The following is a 20,547-nucleotide window of genomic DNA, read 5'->3' on the forward strand; positions in this document are numbered from 1 at the left end:
ATAGCTGACAGACCAGATGTTAGTGTTCCTGTAAGCACTTGTAACGCTTCCCGGAATAACGGCTCGCACACAAACAACTAGCTGCCATTTTCTACATCACATACAGATCGCTACTGTCTCAGAGCCTGCAGTTATTATTTCGTAACAAAGTCCGGTATCCAAGCGCGGGTACAGTCGGCGCACCTGCATTCAGGCGGCCATGAATTAGAAATTGCGAGCCTCTTATTCTGGCAATGAAGTATTAGTCTACATACTCTCATCCTCAAAATATAAATAATTTTCTTTACCAATGAAATCTTCCTCTCGGTTGGAGACAGGAAGGTGTCGTCGTTGAGTGACTGTAGGAAGATACAAGATGACTTGGACAGGATTTGTGATTGGTGTAAAGAATGGCAGCTAACTCTAAATATAGATAAATGTAAATTAATGCAGATGAATAGGAAAAAGAATCCCGTAATGTTTGAATACTCCATTAGTAGTGTAGCGCTTGACACAGTTACGTCGATTAAATATTTGGGCGTAACATGGCAGAGCGATATGAAGTGGGACAAGCATGTAATGGCAGTTGTGGGGAAGGCGGATAGTCGTCTTCGGTTCATTGGTAGAATTTTGGGAAGATGTGGTTCATCTGTAAAGGAGACCGCTTATAAAACACTAATACGACCTATTCTTGAGTACTGCTGGAGCGTTTGGAATCCCTATCAGGTCGGATTGAGGGAAGACATAGAAGCAATTCAGAGGCGGGCTGATAGATTTGTTACTGGTAGGTTTGATCATCACGCGAGTGTTACGGAAATGCTTCAGGAACTCGGGTGGGAGTCTGGAGGAAAGGAGGCGTTCTTTTCGTGAATCGCTTCTGAGGGAATTTAGAGAACCAGCATTTGAGGCTGACTGCAGTACAGTTTTACTGCCGCCAACTTATATTTCGCGGAAAGACTACAGAGGTAAGATAAGAGAGATTGTACAGAGGCATATAGGAAGTCATTTTTCCCTCGTTCTGTTTGGGAGTGGAACAGGGAGAGAAGATGCTAGTAGTGGTACGAGGTACCCTCCGCCACGCACCGTATGGTGGATTGCACAGTATGTATGTAGATGTAGATGTAGAATGAGATTTTTACTATGCAGCGGAGTGTGCGCTGATATGAAACTTCCTGGGAGATTAAAACTGTGTGCCGGACCGAGACTCGAACTCGAGACCTTTGCGGGGAAGTGCTCTACAATCTGAACTACCCAAGCACGACTCACTCCCCGTTCGCAGGAGAGCTTCTGTGACGTTTGGAAAGTAGGTAACGGGTAAATCTGTGAGGACGGGCCGTGAGTTGTGCTTGGATAGCTCAGATGCACTTGCCCGCGAAAGGCAAAGGACCCGAGTTCGAGTCTCGGTCGGGCACACAGTTTTAATCTGCCAGGAAGTTTCAAAGGATGCCACCGTTATGTCACATATTTTGACACTCGCCAAAACCTATAGGGTACTTCCCCTTGGCCTAGAATCGTGAAATTTGGCAAGAAGCGAGATTTCGCAGTGTAACCAAAGAGAGAAATGCGAAAACTGTAAATTTCTAATTACAGCACAAAAAAGTTTTTTGTACTCTGTTATCAGAGTGAATACCTGTCCATCCGTCTGTTAAGACCCCTTTTTCTCAAGAATGTGTCCACGTATCACGTTGAAATTTATGTCACATGCTAAGGTCTATGGTGCCTTGGCGGTATAATAACCGTTGGTTTACAAGTCAATGCAGTCAAAAGATACGGCAATTTATGTCATGTATTTTGATATTAGCAAACTTACTCATCAAAACCTATGGAGTGCGTTCCGTAGATGTACAACGATAAAATTCGGCAAGAAGTAAGGCTTCACGATAGAAGTAAAGGTGAAAATCCGAAAATTGCTAATTTGTAATAACACCACAAGAAAAAAATATTTCGTTTTTCATTTATTATCTAACGTCGAACTTCAAATTAAAACTATCAGCAGTTCTGCTTTCAGGCTGAAAGTCAAACACCAGACAAGGAATCACTTTATTGCTCATAACGCGCGTTCCGTAATTGATCCATTATCAGATATCCAAGAGCGAACACTGCACGTAGATATGACGTTTCAGGTTTTATGTGAAACAAAGAGTACGTATGTAGATGTAGATGAAGATGCAGAGGGAAAGCTATAATGGAGAGATTGTTTACAGCTCGGAGGTCCCTGTTCCGCAGTGCTGCCAATTGTATATGGCTGCCACTACTTATTTCAAAAGTTGCATGTGTCAATAGGAACTGCCCGTATTTCGTAATTTCAGTGATTTAGTCGAATTGAAGTTGAATATTTGCGAAGAGCCACTTGCTCCATTGACTTGTCGCGCGTACCCGGCCAGTGCCACATGTCTCCTGCTGACGAGCGGCGTCGTGCGCTGTTTGCAGGTGACGAGGGCAGGATGGTGGAGCCGCCCAGCTTCCTGCTGACCAGCCACGACGACGCCCCGCCCCTCGCCGTCGCGACGCCGCCCGCCTCCACGGACGACGCCGACTCCGCCCTCGGAGGCAGCACCTCGCCGGAGCTCAACGGAAAGAGGTCAGCACGGCCAGCTTGCGTTCCTTCTGTAAGACGTCGTGGTCTCCTGGCCTTCAGTACTTACATATTCCACCCTCACAATCATATTCTGCACATCAAGACGCTTCATTCGAACCCAAACTCGATAAGATAAAGTCAATGTTGTATGAATTCATGTAAACGATACGCAGATAACAAGTGCGCACTGGGGTTTGAGATACTCGAGGCTGGCATACACACACACATTCAAGACACGACGGTCACAAGAGCTTTTTAGTTCGGGAGAGGCGGACCGCACGCCGAGAGGCCGGTCCCTCCAGAGGACGATTCAGCCTATCTACGTCGGACAGCGACCGCCCGTGGAGCGGACAGCTTTTGCCCGAGTGAAAGGGGAGAACGACCCCGTGTTCGGCTTAAAAGCAAATTCCGCTACATTGTGTGGGAGCGCCCAGCCTACACATTCTTTACAAACATAGCACGCAGTTTCAGAGGTTTTCACAGGGAGAGAGTAAACGCCAAACGCCGATGGTTCAGATTTACGGATTGGTCGCCTTAAAGGAAACGTCATTCTCCCGTTTTAGAAAAAAATGGTTCGAATGGCTCTGAGCACTATGGGACTTAACATCTATGGACATCAGTCCCCTAGAACTTAGAACTACTTAAACCTAACTAACCTAAGGACAGCACACAACACCCAGCCATCACGAGGCAGAGAAAATCCCGTTTTAGAAGAGCAATGCTGATTGGCAGACGATATTCCTGACGCCTTGAGCTGAAGGAGTAATGGAAGAGACCAAAAGATATACCCCTTCACGTCTGGTGTGGAGAGGGGCCGTTCCGCTGTCGCTCTTGTAGCGAGAACACGTAACGAGAGCGTGCGCGCTATTACATGTACTCAAAGAGCGAGGAACAAGTCTCTCCTCAGTACTTCACTGGGAGAGCACCTCTGTCGAGAGCGAATCGGAGCGCGACTCTATATTGAGTCCTTGCGATTAAGCATTGTTCACTGAGTTGGCTGCCACACTTATTGTGTGGTGTGAACGGACAGAGTTATAGTTAACCGCCTGCGAGCGAATTTTTGAGTGGCATTGCGGTGGACTGGTTATCTGACCAGTGTACCACGCCAATAGTTAGACTAGGGGCAAAAAGGAGTCCTTCACTTCATCAAGGCGTAGGGAGAGTTTGATTGGCATAGGTCAATCCAGATAGAACGAGAGTCATCTTATTTGTCAGCAGCGAGCGAACAGACAGCAGTCATCGCAGCTTACGGTATTGAGCGCTACAGCTCTTGCGAGCCCCATATTTCCTCCACAACAGTACACTTCACTGCATTTCACACGCGACGGCCTCGACCGTACCTAGCAACATTCTAACGGATAATTATTCAAGTTGAGTAGGCGCGGCTCTCAGCCATTCTGCCAAGTCAATAACAATCTTAAAACTTTATATAGAAATTTAATTAGCGAATCCTATCCTTAAGACGTAACTTCACATTCCGAAAAGAACCCGGAAATAACTTGTTCAGTTCATAACTAAGAGTGCCATTGTGATTTCTCAGAATTTTTGCAAAATAAATAATATTTTCATGTTTTTCTTACACTAACTAGCACTACTTCAGTACCCAAGTATCCCACTAGTTACGTAAGAACTTTTGTGAATTTTTGTGTCATTTCCTTACAGCGGACGACTCCAGAAGATACACTCCTGGAAATCGAAATAAGAACACCGTGAATTCATTGTCCCAGGAAGGGGAAACTTTATTGACACATTCCTGGGGTCAGATACATCACATGATCACACTGACAGAACCACAGGCACATAGACACAGGCAACAGAGCATGCACAATGTCGGCACTAGTACAGTGTATATCACCCTTTCGCAGCAATGCAGGCTGCTATTCTCCCATGGAGACGATCGTAGAGATGCTGGATGTAGTCCTGTGGAACGGCTTGCCATGCCATTTCCACCTGGCGCCTCAGTTGGACCAGCGTTCGTGCTGGACGTGCAGACCGCGTGAGACGACGCTTCATCCAGTCCCAAACATGCTCAATGGGGGACAGATCCGGAGATCTTGCTGGCCAGGGTAGTTGACTTACACCTTCTAGAGCACGTTGGGTGGCACGGGATACATGCGGACGTGCATTGTCCTGTTGGATCAGCAAGTTCCCTTGCCGGTCTAGGAATGGTAGAACGATGGGTTCGATGACGGTTTGGATGTACCGTGCACTATTCAGTGTCCCCTCGACGATCACCAGTGGTGTATGGCCAGTGTAGGAGATCGCTCCCCACACCATGATGCCGGGTGTTGGCCCTGTGTGCCTCGGTCGTATGCAGTCCTGATTGTGGCGCTCACCTGCACGGCGCCAAACACGCATACGACCATCATTGGCACCAAGGCAGAAGCGACTCTCATCGCTGAAGACGACACGTCTCCATTCGTCCCTCCATTCACGCCTGTCGCGACACCACTGGAGGCGGGCTGCACGATGTTGGGGCGTGAGCGGAAGACGGCCTAACGGTGTGCGGGACCGTAGCCCAGCTTCATGGAGACGGTTGCGAATGGTCCTCGCCGATACCCCAGGAGCAACAGTGTCCCTAATTTGCTGGGAAGTGGCGGTGCGGTCCCCTACGGCACTGCGTAGGATCCTACGGCCTTGGCGTGCATCCGTGCGTCGCTGCGGTCCGGTCCCAGGTCGACGGGCACGTGCACCTTCCGCCGACCACTGGCGACAACATCGATGTACTGTGGAGACCTCACGCCCCACGTGTTGAGCAATTCGGCGGTACGTCCACCCGGCCTCCCGCATGCCCACTATACGCCCTCGCTCAAAGTCCGTCAACTGCACATACGGTTCACGTCCACGCTGTCGCGGCATGCTACCAGTGTTAAAGACTGCGATGGAGCTCCGTATGCCACGGCAAACTGGCTGACACTGACGGCGGCGGTGCACAAATGCTGCGCAGCTAGCGCCATTCGACGGCCAACACCGCGGTTCCTGGTGTGTCCGCTGTGCCGTGCGTGTGATCATTGCTTGTACAGCCCTCTCGCAGTGTCCGGAGCTAGTATGGTGGGTCTGACACACCGGTGTCAATGTGTTCTTTTTTCCATTTCCAGGAGTGTATTTATTGCTGAAGTTTTCCAGGCATTTCTCTTTAAAACGTTAGGAGCGTCTGTCTGACTTCTGTAGTGGTGTGGAGGTGGAAATTGCATCTTGCAGAAGCCACAGGGTAAAGGGTACATCTGAGATTAATCCATTGTGCAGAATAACAGAATAGCACCCACACGCTCACACTTCTTGTCGCTGAGCGCCGTCTACGGTCGTAGATGGCTTACTAGCCACGTTGAAATAGTGTTCTCGGAGTCGACCAAAGGACACATTATTGATTTGCTCTTTCTGGTGGCCCTATCCATGTAGTACGTATGCCGTAGTGATATGCATCGATGATTAGGAAGCTGTAAAGTTTTTCTGGCTGCTCTTACTGGCCCTTTGTCCTAAAGAAGGCGTTCCCATGCTGTCATCCCGTGAACCTCATACAGGCAACCTCCATTACATGCGTGTTCTTTTTGTAGGTCGTAAAAATCATCCACTAATCTGTGAATTGTTAAAGTCATTTCCCATACACTAGTCACAATGAAAGTCTATATTATCTTTTAGAATAACAGTAGGTAACTGCTGTACGGCTTTCAGTCGTGTGTTGTTATTTTCAAGCCCGAAGGCTGGTTTGATGCCACACACCATGCTACTCTGCAACTGTACTAATGGCTACTACTAATGTAGTTGCTCTCCTAAATAACACCCCAAACCTGTGGTTACTCGTACTAGATGTACCTGTACGATTCACGGCCCTGTTTAAAAAGAAAAGATCGATGTATTCATAGGGTAGAGCTACGCACCACTGCTCTCACGCCCCGCAGCTGATTCGCTGCCAATAAAACCTATAACTGTGATCCTGCAGTCGAATAGTCTGTGCATGGCTTGAACTGCGAGTTAATAAAATACACAGAAATAAAATTAAAGTAATAACTTAATGACAAGAGTTCTCTTCTAATATCTATAATTGATATAGATTACTGTGGTGTGTGTACTGTAAGACCTTCGGTACACACACCATCAGATTATTTGACTTGTCGCTCTAACGAAGTAGGCGAGTGTCAGCAATATGTCTCGTGGTCTTATTGTGGCGTGTTTATCTTCTGCCGTTAGGTCAGACGATAGAAATGCCACTTGGACTCTTAGAGTAGCAGATTGACAGTGACCAACTTTAAACAGAACTTGATTAATTTTCACACACATTTATTAAAATAATAACAAGCATAAAATTACTTGGTTCTGGATGCTATTTACAACTGACAATCTGAAGTTCCTTTGGTATTGGTACATTAATCTTATTCTCACATTGATACTTGACAAAAGTGTCTATACATTTATCTTCATGGCTATGTACAGGAATATGGTAATGTTATTAGGTGCAGACTGAAACTTGACTATAGACTGGTACAGACAAATGTAGAACTCGTACAAACTGGTGCAGACAAATGCAGACTGACTAATCGGAGGTCTGTAGACTCGTTATAATACCTCGCGCGTTCAGGTATCACTGCGCGATTGTGATCCGCGAGGAGAAAAGGTTCTACGTTAGCAGCAATTTCATTGGCTGTGTTACATATTAATACGCGGATCGGCGGAAGCAGAATTTGGTCCTTCTCTAAGACAGCGCCATCTCGTAGTGCGGAGACGGACGAGCGCTGAGCCTGCGCTGTTGTGCTTAGTGGAGTGCGCTCTAGTGAAAAAGTTGTGTACGCGCTGACTACGCGGAACTATGTACACAACAGTTACAAAGAACTACGTTAAATTATGTTTATTCAGGAAAGAACATCTCAAATAAACGTGAAGTGGTCCTACAATATTCAGTCAAAATACAGACAGAAAATACGCTTATCAAATGCGGTGAAGTTACGTTGAGAGCATCACCAGAACAGTCATCAAGTATACGTGAAAACTAAGTCAATTTCGTAATTACAATACACAAAATATTCACCAGCTTAAAACAGTTCGGAGTTCAATGTGATGACGAGTAGGAACCCATACTCTGTCTATCCTCGGTTCTGTAACACAAGCGGAAAAGTTCTACTCTGGCTGCACCTCCAGACCTCTCGAAATATAAAGTCCCTTCAGGAGTTAAAGTGTGGTAGCTGTACAACTGAATCACACACGTTACTATGTTTATATGAACTTTTTTGTTTAGTTTTACTTGTAGAATAACATATTTGCATATCTTCGTGAATCACCCTGTATGAAGGGGGAACAGGGTGCCCCGTGTCGACGAACTGGAGTTGTTCTTTTGTGGGGTTGTTTTACGTAAGCAGCTTCATTATGCCTCGTAGAAGAAAGCAAGCGTCTTTAGAGTACGTTTCGGATTACGACCGAGAAAGAATAGTTGTGTATAGGGATTGCGGATTATCCTTCAGAGAAATCGGTGATCGTGGCGGACGGAAACGATCAACTGCGATGATCTGTAACCACTGAATGCAGGATGGAATGACGGACCGGCGGAACCGACTGCACTCACGTCGTTGCACCACTACAAGTGGTGACAGGCATTTGTGCGCATGGCAGTGATGGACCGCTCTGCCACATCCCTAACCATATGGTAACAAATTCGGTCAGTTGCGCAACAGGCAGTGTCTGCGCGTACCAATCGACGTCGTTTGCAGCAGAGTGGACTGCCCGCTAGGCGTCCGTTGCTGCTGGGTCAATGCTACAGGCGTTTGCGCCGGCAATGGAGCGATGAACGACGGACGTGGACAAACAAATGCAACGACGCTATTTTTACCGACGTATCCCGATTCTGCCTGCACCTCGGTCTGCATGGTCGGATTAGAGTCTGGAGACACCGTGCTGGGAGATTGTTTAACTGTTGCCTTATGCCTTGCCATGATGGTCCTGCGCCCGGTATTATGGTTTGGGGTGGTAGGGTGGTATTGGAATCCGGAATCCACTGCCCCCCCCCTACCCCCTACCCATTGCTCATTGCCGCTACACTAACCAGCCACCGTTACGTTTCTGAAGTGTTGGAGCCTGTCATCCTCTCATATCTTCGGAGTTTGCCCACGGCCACAATGGAACAGGATAATGCGCGATTGCGTGATCACACGTGCCACGCAGTGTTCAAGACTTCCTCGTCGCCGATCGTACTGCACTGCTCCGTTGGCCTCTGTTCTCCCGATCTCTCGCCTGTCGAAAATGTCTAGCCGATGATCGCGGAACGACTGGCCCGGTATACACCACTTAGTGCTACACCAGATCAGCTTTTGGCAACATGTGGAATCAGTGTGGATTCCTATACCCCAATAACACATCCAGAGCCTCTTTGATTCAATGCCGAGGCGTGTAGCAGCGGTTATAGCAAATCAGTTTGGCTGTGATATCTCCGGTCCTTCTTGGTTTGTCTATTGGGTGGCCAGCAGTGTAATTAACGACGGATGAGCGTGAGAATCTCATTGTGTAATCGTGCAGTGAGTCACTTACATGGCATGAGACACTTATTGTAAGGCATTCGAATTAGATATAACGGAAACAAAATCTTTACTTCGTTCCTCAAGACAAGAAGTTATCGTTTTGTATTGGTTTCCTTTTAGGAAATTATAAATTTTCGCATGTGATTAAATTCAATTTGGAGTTGAGGATTCGTCTAAGAGGGAAATTACCGTGTTCTCCGAGTAACTATAGTATTTGTAAAGTAATTCTTTCTGCTTCTGTCACTTTCTACTAATATTTATTAGTATCACGCGTTTCGGCAGCATGCTGCCATCATCAGGTGCATTAGAGTTACATGTCCATTAATCTGAAGCAGCCCGGCCGGCTAGCCGCGTGGTCTAACGCGCTGCTTCCCGAGAGGGAAGGCGTGCCGGTCCCCGGCACGAATCCATCCGTCGGATTAATGTCGAGGTCCGGTGTGCCGGCCAGCCTGTGGACGATTTTTAAGGCGAATGCGGGCTGGTTCCCCTTTTTCCGCCTTAGTTACACTATGTCGGCGATTGCTGCGCGAACACTGCTTCCGCATACGCGTACGCCATAATTACTCTACAATGCAAACATTTGGGGTTACACTCGTCTGATATTAAACGTTCCCGGGGGGGTCCACTGGAGACCGAACCGCACAAAAACCCTGGAATCGGTGTCGGGCGACGGTGAGGTGGGTGAATTGCTGTGGCCTGTTGTAGGGATGTGAATCACTGAGAGCTTCGGCGGGACGAAGCCTCTGCGTCGTTTCTAGGTCCCCGGTTCAAAAAAAGGCTCTGAGCACTATGGGACTCAACTGCTGTGGTCATCAGTCCCCTAGAACTTAGAACTATTTAAACCTAACTAACCTACGGACATCCCATACATCCATGCCCGAGGCAGGATTCGAACCCGCTACCGTAGCGGTCGCGCGGTTCTAGACTGTAGCGCCTAGAACCGCTCGGCCACTTCGGCCAGCTCCCCGGTTCAATACACAATACACGATCTGAAGTATGATGAAGTATGTTTAGTGTAGTATAATGTTTGTGTTGTATGGTGAAGACGATATGAGAAGGGAAGGGTGAAGCCTGGTGCCGGCTCATACGTAGCTTACTCCTCGCGATTAGCACCAAGGGGGCCGCCAAGCGTAACATGCCCATCCGAAGGACGGGTCGTTATCAAGTGTCACATGCCTGCTAAGAAGTTTGATATTTAAACCAAGAAATTGGCGGAAAATCTGCTAATCAGAATCATTACGCCCCACCTCTCTCCTCCCCTTGCCAGCCAAATGCTGGTAGTGAAAATCTTTTCCACCACCAGGATTCAAACCGGCTTATCCCCGGGTCAAGCGCCACCTCACAGCCGTGCATTAGCGACCTCGGGCACGGAGGCGGGTTACGCTGGGGTAGTGCAGGAAAGAAAAGGTCGCCGCTCTTCCATGCCTATCTATTATCAGTTCGCTATTGTGATCCACGCATAGCACTGCACTGCAGCTGGTTTTTAGCGTCGTTGTGTTGGTTTGTACTTGCAGCCAGTGCTCGAGCCTTTCGGACGGAGAGAGCTTCGAGTGCTACGGCGAGAGCGGTGACATCGAGCTGGATGGCGAGGCGCCTCAGGCCAGGTAAGCTATTTCCTCATTTTCTAATTACGAGATTAAGTCCAATAAGTAACCCTACTCCATAGTAGAGTCGGCGAAAGAAGGTCACTGACAGCTAGCAGCGCTGTTGCCAGCTTACAACTGCGATACACAAACGGTTTCAGGCGAAAACAGTAGTCGTCTGTAGAGCTGCGACAACACTTGGCGTTGCCATGCCCGCATACACTGATCAGCCAGAACATTCCTACCTAATAGCCGGTATGTCCATCTTTGACACGGATAACAGGGCCGACGCGTCATGGCATGGAAGCAAAGAGGCCGTGGTAGGTCGCTGGAGGGAGACAGCCCACTTCTGCACACTTTTTGTTTTTGGTCATCAGTCTACTGACTGCTTTGATGCGGCACGCCACAAATTCCTTTCCTGTGCTAACCTCTTCATCTCACAGTAGCACTTGCAACCTACGTCCTCAATTATTTGCTTGACGTATTCCAATCTCTGTCTTCCTCTACAGTTTTTGCCCTCTACAGCTCCCTCTAGCACCATGGAAGTCATTCCCTCATGTCTTAGCAGATGTCCTATAATCCTGTCCCTTCTCCTTATCAGTGTTTTCCACATGTTCCTTTCCTCTCCGATTCTGCGTAGAACCTCCTCATTCCTTACCTTATCAGTCCACCTAATTTTCAACATTCGTCTATAGCACCACATCTCAAATGCTTCGATTCTCTTCTGTTCCGGTTTCCCCACAGTCCATGTTTCACTACCATACAATGCTGTACTCCAGACGTACATCCTCAGAAATTTCTTCCTCAAATTAAGACCGGTATTTGATATTAGTAGACTTCTCTTGGCCAGAAATGCCTTTTTTGCCATAGCGAGTCTGCTTTTGATGTCCTCCTTGCTCTGTCCGTCATTGGTTATTTTACTGCCTAGGTAGCAGAATTCCTTAACTTCATTGACTTCGTGATCATCAATCCTGATGTTAAGTTTCTCGCTGTTCTCATTTCTACTACTTCTCATTACCTTCTTCTTTCTCCGATTTACTCTCAAACCATACTGCGTACTCATGACACTGTTCATTCCGTTCAGCAGATCATGTAATTCTTCTTCACTTTCACTCAGGATAGCAATGTCATCAGCGAATCGTATCATTGATATCCTTTCACCTTGTATTTTAATTCCACTCCTGAACCTTTCTTTTATTTGCATCATTGCTTCCTCGATGTACAGATTGAAGAGTAGGGGCGAAAGGTTACAGCCTTGTCTTACACCCTTCTTAATACGAGCATTCGTTCTTGATCGACCACTCTTATTATTCCCTCTTGGTTGTTGTACATATTGTATATGACCCGTCTCTCCCTATAGCTTACCCCTAATTTTTTCGGAATCTCGAACAGCTTGCACCATTTTATATTGTCGAACGCTTTTTCCAGGTCGACAAATCCTATGAAAGTGTCTTGATTTTTCTTTAGCCTTGCTTCTGCACACACAATTCACCTAATTGCCATAAATTCCTGGGAAGGGGGCGATGAGCTCTGACCCCGCGTTCAATCACATCGGATTCACAACTGTCGAGTTGGGAGGGCTGCACAGCAATTGGAACTCGCCTCTGTGTTCCTCGAACCACTCTATCACACTCCTGGCATTGTGACATGGCACGTTATCATGCTGAAAAGTGCTACTGCTGTCGGGAAACATGATGTTCATGTAGAAGTGTACGTGGTCTGCAACCAGTGTACGATACTCCTTGGCCGTCATGGTGCCCTGCCAAACCGAATGTTCTCCAGAGCATAATGGATCCGCCGCCAGCTTGCCTCTGCATTCCGCAGTACAGGTGTCAAGGAGCTCTTCCCCTGGAAGACGACGGATTGATGCCCTCCCATCGGCATGATGAAGGAGACGTCAGGATTCATTAGACCAGGCAATGCTCTGCTGCTGCGCCAACGTCAAGTGCCGATGGTCACGTGCCCATTTCAGTCATAGTTTCCGATGTCGTGGTGTTGTAGTGGTTAATAAAAAAGGAAAAGAAAAGAAAAGGTTGAAAATGTGGGAAGAAATGGTGGATAAAAAGGGGTTTTGAAATCGTTAATCACCGTGAAAAAGGGAAAGAATGAAATGCAAATCGGGCTTCGTATTACAGAAAAGCTATCGGACATCGTGATTCGGAAAAGCTATTGTTGGGGTGGTCCTTATGGCGTTTCTGAGCAAAAGTCAAACCAATTTCCACTACAAAAATTATTTGAAAGAGAACAGAGAATAACAAAATGTGATTAACAGGGGGAAATGGCGTAGTTAAGAGTACATTCATTACCAAGTTAATATGTCTTCTCTCATGCGGTGTTCAAGTGTTGCTCTCCAACGATCTCCTGCTTCATTTCTGCATGAAAAAGTCGTAGCTGCTCCAAAATCTTGCAGTAGGTTTCATCGTCCAGGAACTACTAATGTCTACAAATTAAAACCATCTTGATCTTGAATGCAATGTATTTTACGGCTGCTTCCATCCTCCAAATTTCATACAAGCTTCCACAATACTATATGTCTGCACATCAATAAGTTCTTACATATTAATCAGACCAAGACTAACGAATAAGTTTCTACGTCTGAATCATACCAAGACTAGCGAATAAGTAAGTTAAGCTTTCGCTCTCAAGAGACAATAGCCGATAGAAAACAAAAAGAGTTACAGTTTTTGTACCTTCATTTTCTTATAAATATTTTCTCTGCCGTCGAGCGGTCATACAGCTGCGACGGTAGAATTTATATCTGAGGGAACGAGTGTAGCGCGGCGAAATTCAAAGTCCCGCTACAGTGTTAACATTGGCACACGCATGGATCGTCGGCTGCGGAGGCCCATCGTTAGGAGTGTTCTGTGTACTGTGTGTTCACACACACTTTTACTTTGCCTACAATTAAAGTCTGACGTTAGTTCTACCACAGTTCGCCGCCTGTCCTGTTTTCCCCGTCTGCCCAGCCTACGATGTCCGGCATCTGCAATGAGGGTTGGCCGCCCAACTCCACGGCGTCTGGACATCGTTTCACCTTGGTTTCGCCACTTGCTGAAGACACTCACCACAGCACTCCTCGAATACCCAGCAAGTCGTGCAGCTTCCGAAACGCTCGTGCCGAGCCTCCAGGCTGTCACAATCTTCCATTGGTCAGGCTCAGACAAATGGCGCGCCTTCCCCATTCTACTCACGGACAGCACGCTCACTTATACCGTATGCAGTGTTTGTCTGACTAGCAATCATTCCTCGCCAGATGACGCCGCTATCACCTGGACGTGTTATTTTGACAGAAAATCGGTGGTCGTAATGTTCTGGCTGATCAGTGTTTACAAAATCGCGTACCTGATCGTTTGTGGTACCGTACATGCGATCGGCGGAGCAGTCGCACCAAGACCACTGCAGTTGTCACTTATCTTCTTTCGCCGACTCTACTATAGAAGTCTTCAGGACAGTCTCCATGCTAATAAACAGATAATGTCCGCAATGCCACTGATTCCGCATAAAGTCCCACTGCAGCTGACATCAGTAGTCCCTTCCATTCCTCCTCCCTTCACCTTCAATTCACATAACATTTCAAGTCAGAATGAGATTTTCACTCTGCAGCGGAATGTACGCTGATGTGAAACTTCCTGGCAGATTAAAACTGTGTGCCGGACCGAGACTCGAACTCGGGACCTTTGCCTTTCGCGGGCAAGTGCTCTACCATCTGAGCTACCCCAGCACGATTCACGCCCCGTCCTCACAGCTGTACTTTCGCCAGTACCTCGTCTCCTACCTTCGAAACTTTAAAGAAGCTCTGCTGCGAACCTTATCTGCTAAGAAGTTTCATATCAGCGCACACTCCGCTGCGGAGTGAAAATCTCATTCTGGAAACTTCCTCCAGGCTGTGGCTAAGCCATGTCTCCGCAGTATCCTTTCTTTCAGGAATGCTAATCCTGCTAGGTTCGCAGGAGAGCTTCTGTAAAGTTTGGAAGGTAGGAGACGAGGTACTGGCGGAAGTAAAGCTGTGGGGACGGGGAGAGTCGTGCTTGGGTACCTCAGATGGTAGAGCAGTTGCCCACGAAAGGCAAAGGTCCCGAGTTTGAGTCTCTGTCCGGCACACAGTTTTAATCTGCCAGGAAATTCATTTCAATTCAGTTTAGCACGTGTAAAGAACAGAGATGTTTTTAAACTATTGATTGCTGACAAAGTACTTCGTTTGGAAATAAATGTACCATTAATACTGCTGCCAGCCATAAAATAGCGTCTAGAAAAACCGATAGGTAAGGTACGTAAAAAAAGAGAAGAAGAAAAACGAACTTTGCAACGCTATTAGACTTTCGCATTTGAAGCATTTGCGACTGTGTTAAAATTTTAAAGAAGGAAGTCAAAACAGTGATTCATTATAGTGCTTCTGTTACATTCCGTGAGCTTATGCCGTGCTTCTTAGAGGCGGGAAAGATATATACTTGCACTGTAGTTACGGCCATTTTCCGGCGGTTCCGAGGCTAAAAATACAACAGCCGGGCATTGAAATAAGAATGTAGGCCATTGTCGCCCTGGCAACCTTTGTATCGACCGTCTTCTTGCGTGTCTTGTATTCTGCCGCCTGGTGCCTCATTCAGCCAATTGTAACCGTGTAATTACAGTGAGTTCCTTCCTTTTTTGCATGGCTGTGATACTACACCCACAGCTGTTATATAAATATTACCATTCCGAAAGCTGAATAGTAACTTACTAGGCTATCAAGCGTATGTCACCTCACAAAGGAGAGTCCTAAGGTCCGCAATATTATAAGAAAAAAAAAAAAACTCAGGGAGACCGTCTCCGTAGCCGAACCGTTGCCAGCACGGTAGCCCAGCATGTTCGGCCAGTGGACTGACAAGATTATACACTTTAAGCCAAAAAAAGTCATACCACGAAGGAATTATCCGAATGGGACGCGAATCGGCAAATGTGATGCTCATGTACAAACAAACTAATGATTACAATTTCACAGAAATTGGAGAATTTGTCCAAGACAAAGAGCTCCGCAAATTGAGTAACTCAATAATGCGTTGCTCCACGGCTTGACATTGATTAACACTATGCCGTCCGGCGACACCACAGTGGTGTCGTGCGCGAAATAGCGGTCAACGGCTGGCAACACCACGGTGGTGTCGTGAGCATAGTATTGTGCAGTGGCCGGCGACAGCACTTAAGTATCTTCTGCATTCTGTTGGTGTTTTGTTTAGGTAACAATACGCTACACACGACAATAAGTGTTTTGTTTTTATAAGTGCTTGTGCCCTTGCATCATGGCTGACGAAAGAGACAGTAGGATTATTTACGCAGAATGTACGGACGTCTTGTCTGACATTCCGGACGACTAGGTCGATTGGGAAGAAGACATTGGATATCAAAAGAATGAAAGTGAAGGAGAATCGTAGGTTGCCAACTGATTCGGTTCAATAAAAGAAGACAGCGCACAGTGGTCAGACTTTGATTTACCGAGGATCAATAATAAACTTGAAGGATCCCCGGGTCCACACGTATTTCCCAAAGACACACAGACCGTCGAGGATATCGTATAATTATATATTGGGAACGATCTAATTGAATATATTAGCAACGAAACCAACAAGTGCTACACTCAAAATTGCAATAGAAGGAAACAAGATTTAAAAAAATGCTAAATTTGTCGACGTTACGGGACCCGAACTTAGAACATGGTTTGGGCTTGCTATCCTTATGGTAACTTTAGAAAAAGCATGGATCGCTGATTTTGATCAACGAATGCGTTGATAGACACACCGATATCGCGCAACCGATTCAGACAAATATTATCATTTTTCATTTTTCCGACAGCAACAATAAACCGGATAATGCCGACCGGTTTGTCAAAGTGCAATTCGTAATTGATTATTTCTCCAAAGAGTTTAAAGAAAAGTTTAATCCAAGTCAAAAGATCAAAAATTGAAGGAATGATACCGTAGCATGGACGGTTAAATTTTAAAGTTTACAATCCGTTGAAAATTACGAAATACGGCAAACTCATTCGGATACTGTGTGATTCGAGTACGGGATACAGTTCCTCATTCAAGATATATTCCGGCGCTGGACAGCCTTTAGCCAAAACAGTGATGGAACTATGGAGGCCTTGTGACGGATAGGGGCATCACCTCTGCATGGATGATTATTACACTACTGGCCATTAAAATTGCTACGACAAGAAGAAATGCAAATGATGAACGGGTATTAATTGGACAAATATATTGTACTAGAACTGACATGCGATTACATTTTCACGCAATTTGGGTGCATAGATCCTGAGAAATCAGTACCCAGAACAACCACGTCTGGCCGTAATAACGGTCTTGATACGCCTGGGCATTTGGTCCAACAGAGCTTGAATGGCGTGTACAGGTACAGCTGCCCATGCAGCTTCAACACGATACCACAGTTCATCAAGAGTAGTGACTGGCGTATTGTGACGAGCCAGTTGCTCGGCCACCATTGACCAGACGTTTTCAATTGGTGAGAGATCTGGAGAATGTGCTGGCCAGTGCAGGAGTCGAACATTTTCTGTATCCAGAAAGGCCCGTACAGGACCTGCAACATGCGGTCGTCCATTATCCTGCTGAAATGTAGGATTTCGTAGGGATCGAATGCAGGGTAGAGCCGTGAGTCGTAACACATCTGAAATGTTTCAGTAACGTCCACTGTTCAAAGTGCCATCAGTGCGAACAAGAGGTGACCGAGGCGTGTAACCAATGGCACCCCATACCATCACTGCGGGTGATACGCCGGTATGGCGATGACGAATACACGCTTCCAATGTGCGTTCACAGCGATCTCGCCAAACACGGATGCGACCATCATGATGCTGTAAACAAAACCCGGATTCATCCGAAAAAGTGACGTTGAGGCATTCGTGCACCCAGGTTCGTCGTTGAGTACACCATCGCAGCAGCTCCTGTCTGTGATGCAGCGTCAAGGGTAACCCCAGCCATGGTCTCCGAGCTGATAGTCCATGCTGCTGCAAACGCCGTCGAACTGTTCGTGCAGATGGTTGTTGTCTTGCAAACGTCCCCATCTGTTGACTCAGGGATCGAGACGTGCCTGCACGATCCGTTACAGCCATGCGGATAAGATGCCTGTCATCTCGACTGCTAGTGATACGAGGCCGTTGGGATCCAGGACGGCGTTCCGTACTACCCTCCTGAACCCACCGATACCACATTCTGCATTAGTCATTGGATCTCGACCAACGCGAGCAGCAATGTCGCAATACGATAAACCGCAATCGCGATAGGCTACAATCCGACCTTTATCAAAGTCGGAAACGTGATGGTACGCATTTCTCCTCCTTACACGAGGCAACACACCAACGTTTCCCCAGGGAACGCCGGTCAACTGCTGTTTGTGTATGAGAAATGGTTGGAAACTTTCCTCATGTCAGCACGTTGTAGGTGTCGCCACCGGCGCCAACCTTGTATGAATGCTCTGAAAAGCATCTTCTTCCTGACGGTTAAATTTCGCGTCTGTAGCACGTCATCTTCGTGGTGTAGCAATTTTAATGCCAGTAGTGTATAACAGTGTAGAACTTGCAAGGAAGTTACTCGAAAAGAAAATTCGAGTTTGTGGAACGATACGGCAAAATAGAGGATATCAGGAAAATTAAAACGCGCAAAAGTCAATGTGTTTGAAGCTTGTCATCAACGGAAAGGTGACAAGCCGCCGGCGACAAGACAAGTAATCTGAACTAGCGCTGCCGGTGCCAAGCGAATAAATTTCCTATGAGACGTGCGGACGGCAAAGTGTTAATAGAATTGCTAGATGTCCTCCTGAGGGTATCGTGCGAAATACTGTTCAACTCGCGCGTTAGATCGTCCAAGTCCCGAGCCGGTTCGAGGGCCCTGCCCTTAATGCTTCAGGCGTTTTCAGCTGGGGAGAGGTCCGACGACCGTGCTGACGAAGGTGAGGTTTGGCAGGCACGAACATAAACAGGAGAAACTCTCGCCGTGTCCGGGCTGTCATTGTCTTGCTGTGTTTCACCCCTCAGACTTGTACGAGCGGCGTACTATAGCTAATCCAACATATTTTTTTCTGAAAGCAGGTCGGTTTTATTCAAGATTTCAATACACCATGTTATTCCCCACTATTTGGCTACAAAATCCTATTTTTTAACATAATCTTTGTTCAGTGCGACGGCCTGTCAGCGCCTATTGTGAGGGCCATAGTCGACGTCGGAGCCAGAGTCTTGGTGCATCAGTAACCTCCCCATCATCCATGTACTGCTTCCAGCAGAGTGCACTCTTCATTGGGCCAAACAGGTGGAAGTCAGAAGGTGCGAGATCGGGCTGTAGAGTGGAAGAACAATCCACTGAGGTAATGTGAACTTCAAAAATGGTTCAAATGGCTCTGAGCACGATGGGACTTAATATCTGAGGTCATCAGTACTCTAGAAATCTAGCAGGCACACACCCTCGCGTACCCCAATTAGAGGACGAATGTGCCAGCAGTACCAACAGAGACTACCAGTTGAGCAGCAAAGTGTTTCATTGTTACCGTCGATCAACTCGAAAGTGTCCGAACGTACCGACATTGAAGGAGTCACAGCTGTGTGCGGGTGGCCGGCACGCAGGAGAACGGACAGGTTTGAGCGAAGATGACAGACGTCTCAGCGCCTATGAATGTCTGCGATGCTCTGGTTTTCCGCCAAAAGAAACTCAACGACAGCTCTTTGCTTGGACCTCCGTCAGAGATGCCATTATGAGGGCTACTTATAGCTCCGCCACCTGTCGGTCCTGCATGAAACTATAGCAGCTGAAGCGGGAATATTCAACAATGTCTCACAACAAATTCTGCATTTTTTCGACACGAACTATTCGAGAAAAAAATGTGTTACCCTGCTTATTAGACGCTCCTCGTATTTTCGATGTGAAAACCATTAAAAAAAGTAAAAGATGTTCAGCGACCAAAGGAGAAATATAGTTTGACATCAGTTGGAGACTGAAATGTTATCTATCCATTCTGCCTTATTTGATCTTACGTCTTGTAGACCTCTACTAAATTGCAATCCTAATACTTGATCCCCTGCCCCTTCCCCCTCAAGTCCTGTTTCTTCTTCCATCACGTCATTAGAGAAGTCCTCCCCCTCATAGAGGCCTTAATTGGACTCTTACCCCGTACTTAAATAATGACAACAATTTTGATGCGATAAATAATATTGAAATCATGGCAATAAAATTAATAATGAAGAGAAACAATAATTGAATTCATCTAATGTCATTTGAAATAATAGTACTGAGAAAGAATTAATAGGAATAATTTTAACGATACTACTACTACTACTACTACTACTACTGATTATACATAACAGTGACAGAAGATGGAAAATTTATTTATGATTGTATCAAAGTCAGCATTTGTGACATAGCGAGTTCTGAAGAGAGGAGTTCAAGCAGACGGAATCAGCTAGGTTGTTGTGGGTTGGCAGGAGAGCCAACACCGTGATTATTAGAGGAAGCCGAAAGGCACGCGTTTTAGCTCACGCAGGCTGGCGTGAGGTCTGGAACAGGACAAGGAAATTAGAATTTAGGAAAAGCGGACGTAGCTGGTGGAATACTTAACTTTAATCCATTAATGATGAGCGTCGCTCTTGACGGTACATGATTACAGAATCAATAGTAACTGGTAATGGCGCCTTGCTAGGTCGTAGCAAATGACGTAGCTGAAGGCTATGCTAACTATCGTCTCGGCAAATGAGAGCGTATTTTGTCAGTGAACCATGCATAGCAAAGTCGGTTGTCCAACTGGGGCGAGTGCTAGGAAGTCTCTCTAGACCTGCCGTGTGGCGGCGCTCGGTCTGCAATCACTGATAGTGGCGACACGCGGGTCCGACGTATACTAACTGACCGCGGCCGATTTAAAGGCTACCACC

The 20,547-nt window shown here is 46.7% G+C and overlaps 1 protein-coding gene across 5 annotated transcripts in view; it reads left to right on the plus strand.

Moving 5' to 3' along the window:
• LOC126175669 (rab11 family-interacting protein 4) overlaps nucleotides 1–20,547 on the plus strand; it is a 954,952-nt gene that overhangs the window by 681,393 nt on the left and 253,012 nt on the right. For 4 of the 5 annotated variants that reach the window (XM_049922582.1, XM_049922583.1, XM_049922585.1 and 1 more), the window contains 2 exons: nucleotides 2,410–2,560; nucleotides 10,575–10,664. In XM_049922582.1, coding sequence (XP_049778539.1) covers nucleotides 2,410–2,560; nucleotides 10,575–10,664 — 241 coding nt within the window. The remainder of the gene's footprint in view (nucleotides 1–2,409; nucleotides 2,561–10,574; nucleotides 10,665–20,547) is intronic. The other variant, XM_049922586.1, reaches the window with a different exon arrangement.

This window comes from Schistocerca cancellata, chromosome 3 (genome assembly GCF_023864275.1).
Source record: "Schistocerca cancellata isolate TAMUIC-IGC-003103 chromosome 3, iqSchCanc2.1, whole genome shotgun sequence".
Taxonomy (NCBI): Eukaryota; Metazoa; Arthropoda; class Insecta; order Orthoptera; family Acrididae; genus Schistocerca; species Schistocerca cancellata.